The sequence below is a fragment of the Tasmannia lanceolata genome, unplaced genomic scaffold (genome assembly GCF_043159265.1).
Source record: "Tasmannia lanceolata isolate RefF3 unplaced genomic scaffold, GAP_Taslan_0.1 ptg000001l, whole genome shotgun sequence".
In the NCBI taxonomy this organism is placed as follows: Eukaryota; Viridiplantae; Streptophyta; class Magnoliopsida; order Canellales; family Winteraceae; genus Tasmannia; species Tasmannia lanceolata.
In genome coordinates this window covers 7,016,052-7,021,577 of record NW_027518678.1, presented here as the reverse complement: position 1 = coordinate 7,021,577, position 5,526 = coordinate 7,016,052, and the positions used below count along the sequence as shown (strand labels likewise).

Here is a 5,526-nt window from a genome sequence, read left to right as displayed (position 1 = left end):
TACTTCTCAAGACACAAGTCCACGTGTAAGCATAATTATGTATCATGATGCAGATTTCTTATTCCCTGTTCATTTGAGATTATGACCACCGATTGTGAGCCCCCAACCGATTATTGGAGCCAAAATTACTTTAATTTCGGATCGAATAATCAGCTGGGGGGCTTACAAATAGTTGTCACAATCTCAAACGAACAGGAACTTAGTGTCATAGCATCCAATGTAGTTGGAATCAAAGTGATGGATTGCCAATATTATCTGTCCTCATATATGTATGTGATCGTTAGGCTCTGTTCGTTTGTGATTATACCAACCGATTGTCAGTCCAAAACCAACCATTGGATTCAAAAAATTAAATGTAAATTTGAGTCCAATAATTGGTTTTTGAGTCACAATCGGTTGACATATTCTTAAACGAACAAGGCCGTAGTCTCATTTAAGTAATACATACATCATATAAACAAGACTCCCAATTGCAAAAGCAAACTGAATCTCATCTCTCTAGAAATCATTCGTAGTCCACTGTAATAGACTGAATTTACCACCCTTAAGCACTGTACGTTTAAGATTGTGACAACCGATTGAGTCCAGAACCAATTATTGGACTCAAAATTAAACGTAATTTTGAGTCCAATAATTGGTTTTGGTCTCACAATCGGTTTGCAGATTAATTATGCAGAATTATGCATGATAAACGTTCTGAGAACTTGTAAGCCCACCAACAGTAAGTCAATAACTACAAAATAAAGTAGTTAAATTTTCTAGATGGAAACTTATAGGAGACTTGACTCTCATAGGCCTAGGATCATTCAATCAAGATCTTCTCAACGGCATTTGGCTGGGCCTGTGATTGTTTCCGACCTGAGAGAAGAAAGAGAGAAATTCTTCTGGTTATTCACAAATCACAATTCAACTCGACTCAACTCAACAAAGCCTTTGTCCCAAACTAGTTGGGGTCGGCTAAATGAATCCTTAGAAAAATTTCATGAAGAAGGTGAAAGGAATCTACCCGGCTCTAATCCTGGCTCTAGTTGGGTTCTTCTACATGGATCATTTTCTTCCATTCTATCCTATATCGTGTATTCTCAGCCATAATGTGAGAAGACAATGAAAGCACCAATGTTAGGAGCTTAGGTGTAGTTGCAGAAATTAAAGTAGAAAAGAAGCAGAAAAAGAAGAAGAAGAAGAATCTTGAATTTCTGAAAGAAAATGAAATTTATCTGGCTTCGAGGTACCAGTTCCTCCTGTTACAATGAAAAAAAAGAAAATTCTACACAACATTCTCCTACTCTGTTTTCTCCCCTCTTTCCTATTTGTACTGCTGTTGAGATGATAACTACTCCTACCTGTTATACCAGTTTCCTAACTGAATTTGTTACTTGTAACTAATCTCTTAGCCTTGCTGGCACACCCCTCTTCCGATTGCTAACTCTCCTCGTATCTGATACCTCTGTCTGTTTCGTTACACTTTGCCCCACCCATTGTGATTTATCAAGTTCACGGAAATGCATTAATTTTCCCCGTCGCCATTACAGTCATGCGTCTAAAAGAAAGCGAGCCGGTTCAGCTTTTGCAGCGCATCCAAACTTGAAAGTACTATACTTCCTGTGCACCCCTGTGAGTTTCCCAATCGCCGCGTTCTGATGGAATTCTACCATCAACCTAGAGCATTCTCTATAACAAAACCAACAAAGAAAAAGTACCCATTTTGTCAGTTTACAAGAATTTGAAAGGTAAGAACAGGACCAAAAGAAAGAGAAGAATAAAGAGGAACTGACCGAAGCTGATCTTCTGTGTAGGTACTATACCATTCACTAGTCCTTGACCAGTGCTTGAATCCTTTCATGGTACACTGAGCTGTATAGATGGCTGCGGCCGCCAATAAAGAGGGGCGGAAACTGAGCATTTTGTACTCCACGAGGCAAAGCTCGATCATGAAAAAGGACATGAGTTCTAGCTGTTTGAATCAAAGTGAAATTCTGTCAAAAAATCACTGACCAGTGCTTGAATGAAAGAAATTGGATTTCAACCATTGTGAAGAGAGAACTTAAACCTTCTTGTCAGATTCAGCTGCCTTTAGAAACCTCCTCATGAAAACGTAAGGAGTAGGCACTGACATATTGAATTGTAATGTGTTTATCATCAATTTCTCCTGCAAGGATTGAACAACACAAATTAAATTACGTATTGTATAATCAATTATGGAATTGCTGTTCGTTTAAGACTATGACAACCGATTGTGAGTGTTAAACTGATTATTGGACTCAAATTTAAACAATAATAGGTTTGGAACTCACAATTGGTTGTCATAATCTTAATTGAACAGACTGTAAGTCCCTGTTCGGTTAAGATTATGCCAACCAATTGAGAGTGGTGGACTCTCAATCGGTTGGCATAACCTCAAACGAACAGGGTCTAAATTACATCATTGAGAAATAGTCGACTGTTGAATTTCTGTTTACTAAAGATAAGAAAATATCAATACCATTGCGAGGACTTCGTCCCTCGTGTATGCACCTCTATCCGAAATTAGAATTAGATTATCCACAGCGGGAGCAGATACTTCCTCATACTTGCATGCCAAAAGCAAGGCAGTCACTCCAACCAACTGGACCTCCTTTCTTACCACCTCCTGACGCTCTAAAAATCTATCTATGAGATTGACGGTCAAGAATAATGCCTCGTCCATTAGTTCAAACTTGTAGTGGACCTGTACAAAATAAGTGTTCTCATTGTGTTATAAGTCTCAAGGCAGAAATACCTAAAAATCATAAATCATATGATCAAGACATGAGGGACGAAGAATGGGCTTCTTTTTTCTACCTCAATTACCCAGTCAATCAAAATGGCCCTCATCTTCTCATTGATGTCATTTTGGTGAGACATGTAGGTAGGGGAGACACAGCTAGAATTCTGCTCAAAGAATGAGTCAGTTTCAACCGTCCAATTCATACTAACTTTTGTAAAAAATTTATCAATTCACACACATAAATAAAAGAGAAAAAGGACAAAAATGAGAGGATTCCTGCAAATTAAGTGGATCTTTATCAAAACAAGAAATTTGGGGGATAATTTTGGTAGTAACAGTTTGCAATGAGCAGGGATAATACGATGTTAAAATTTAATTTTTATCCTCAAATAAAGCAACATTTTGGGAATAATTTTGGTAATAACAGTTCGAAATGAGCAGGGATAATATGATGTTAAGATTAATTCTTATCCTCAAATAAAGCTACTTAGAGAAGCCAGTGTGAGATTCACCTCAATTTGTTTATAGAAGGTATATATCTCTTCAACATAATCGACAACCGCTAGTGGATTTTTAGAGTCACAACTATCAATATCGGGAACAGTCTCCACTACATCTATAACTGTAAAGCTTTCTGAATCATTTGCATTCGGGACTGATGTGACAGTTTTCTTATTTTTCTCATTCTCGACCAATCCGTGCATTTGATTACAGCCCTGTAAAAAATATAAACAGAAAAATGATCACAAATGATGACTACTATGTTAAAAAAAAAATAAAAAAAAAATCAATCTGTTATTTTCTCGAAATAAAGTACCTGATGGAAAGTTGGTTTGTTTGCTAGTGAAGCTGCGAATTTCCTATACAAACAGGAGGAAAAGCTAAATATTTAGTTGTGCATTTCTGATAGAAATAGAAAGGAATTTCAAAACCAAAGTAGACTAACCTTGTAATGGGTCGATGCCCTGTGAAATGCCGGGTCTGGTGATCGGCCGAAGGTTTTCTGAAAAAATAAGGAATCAGGGACAAATAATTAGAACAAAGTCACAAACATAATAATAGTGAAAATATGGATTGGGGTTTTATGAATTACCCTGATAGTTCCCTTTTGATCACAATGCAAGGTGAAGGGGTAGCACCCATGACATTATTTATGTCCTTCAAAGGTCTACAGTTCAGGCCCTCCATTCCAAGGCCTTTCAAAGATTACAAACACAACAGAAAAGAAAATCCAAGATAAGTGCAGCTTAGGGTTAACAATTTTAAAATCAAAACTAATCATACAAATGAGATAGGCACAATTAGATGGATTTACCTCGCAGACTTTCAATCATGACCGGAATATTCTTGCTGTGTCCATCCATATCTCTGATCTCAATCACCGAAGATGAGATAAAACATATTAAAAAAAAAACTCGCAGAAACATTACCCAAAAGATCTAACAAAACCCACATTTGAAAATGGATAAAACAAACCATAAGTTTGTAAGCTCTACTATAACCCACATCAGAAAAACAATCAAACTACAGAATCCACATCCGGACGTGATTCAAAATAAAAAAGATATGCGAAAAACCTAATAAAAAATGACCAAAAGTCAAAATCAACAAAACCCATATTTGAAAATGGATAAAAAACCATATATAGTAAGCTGTAGTTAAAACCTACATCACAAAAACAATCAAACTACAGAATCCATATCCCAACGAGATTTAAAATTAAAAGATATGCGAAAAACCCTAATTACAAAACGACCAAAACTCAAAATCAACAAAACCCAAATCACAAAAAGCAATCTAAATTCCATATTCACTAACCATTAGTGTAAAGAATTAAAAATCTCCCAAACCCTTCTTGATCCTTCTTTGGCTATGAAAAAACCCCGTTGGAGAGGAGGCTCTAAAACAGAAAGAAAAAAATTGCAAATATGATATGAAAGGGAGATGGAAAGAGAGCGCAAAGAAAAGAAATTCAAATCTGATCTGAAAGGGGCAAAGAGCATTAATAAAGGCTGATGATATTTTAACCCCTACAGTATTTGCACACCCCCATTGTAACCTGACGTGAAAAGTGGGCAACTTGATGTCTACCGGAGGGGGGTGAAAATATCATCTCCCTTAATAAAACTAAAAAATAATGCACATTCAAGTTCAAAAGGACACGTGGGTGACTGTCCTAACTGTTTTCTACTCTAGCACGTGCTAACTCAAAATTTTGAGTTATTTTTTTATGGTGATTTTGAGTTAGTTTTGTTACGCACTGCACTTCATGCCCATGATAGATTGATAGTATGTCATGGTTTATCCGTAGTGGGCCCACAATTCTGATGCTAGATAATGGGAAATGATATATTCGTCCCCTTTTCTTCCCCTGGCCACCCTCTTGTAGTGTAAAAAAGGAAAGTCATAATACACTGGAGGGATGGCCCGAGGAAGAAAAGAGGGGAACATATCACTTCCTTGGATAATGTTCATTTGGTGGGCCTTCCACGTGGCACTGATTATTATTTGTTTCATTTCCTTCAGGGCTTTGAGTAAGAATTTCATGGTAGATATGTGGGCCGAAGAGTATATTGTATGTCTGATAGCTGAGCTTTTCGGATCCTATTTTTGAATTTTGATCACGAATCGGACGGTCCATTTTCGAGTGATGCGGGTCTATCTGGGTATTATTGATGCTACTCTAATCCGGCCACGAGTACGAAGGGCTAAAATGCGCTTGGTCACGCCTTCCAACAGGCTCTGGGTATTATTGATGCTGCTCAAATCCAGCCAAGAGT

General features: G+C 37.2%; 1 protein-coding gene across 3 annotated transcripts; it reads right to left on the bottom strand.

Annotated features, from left to right (window-relative positions):
• Nucleotides 1-1,223: 1,223 nt before the first annotated feature.
• On the bottom strand, nt 1,224-4,758 carry LOC143867419 (G2/mitotic-specific cyclin-2-like). Of its 3 annotated transcripts, none has more exons than XM_077376226.1 (11): nt 4,565-4,758; nt 4,062-4,119; nt 3,840-3,942; nt 3,693-3,749; nt 3,564-3,606; nt 3,259-3,462; nt 2,821-2,910; nt 2,483-2,707; nt 2,051-2,149; nt 1,776-1,954; nt 1,224-1,671 (listed from the first exon to the last, which is right to left on the bottom strand). In XM_077376226.1, exons 1-11 carry the CDS (start codon nt 4,565-4,567, stop codon nt 1,533-1,535), a joined length of 1,200 nt encoding a protein of 399 aa, XP_077232341.1. In that variant the 5' UTR covers nt 4,568-4,758; the 3' UTR covers nt 1,224-1,532. The 3 variants fall into 3 exon arrangements, with proteins under 3 accessions (XP_077232341.1, XP_077232402.1, XP_077232262.1); XM_077376287.1 differs by having other exon boundaries at nt 4,062-4,114; XM_077376147.1 differs by lacking the exon at nt 4,565-4,758 and having other exon boundaries at nt 4,062-4,275.
• Between the last annotated feature and the right edge of the window lie 768 nt (nt 4,759-5,526).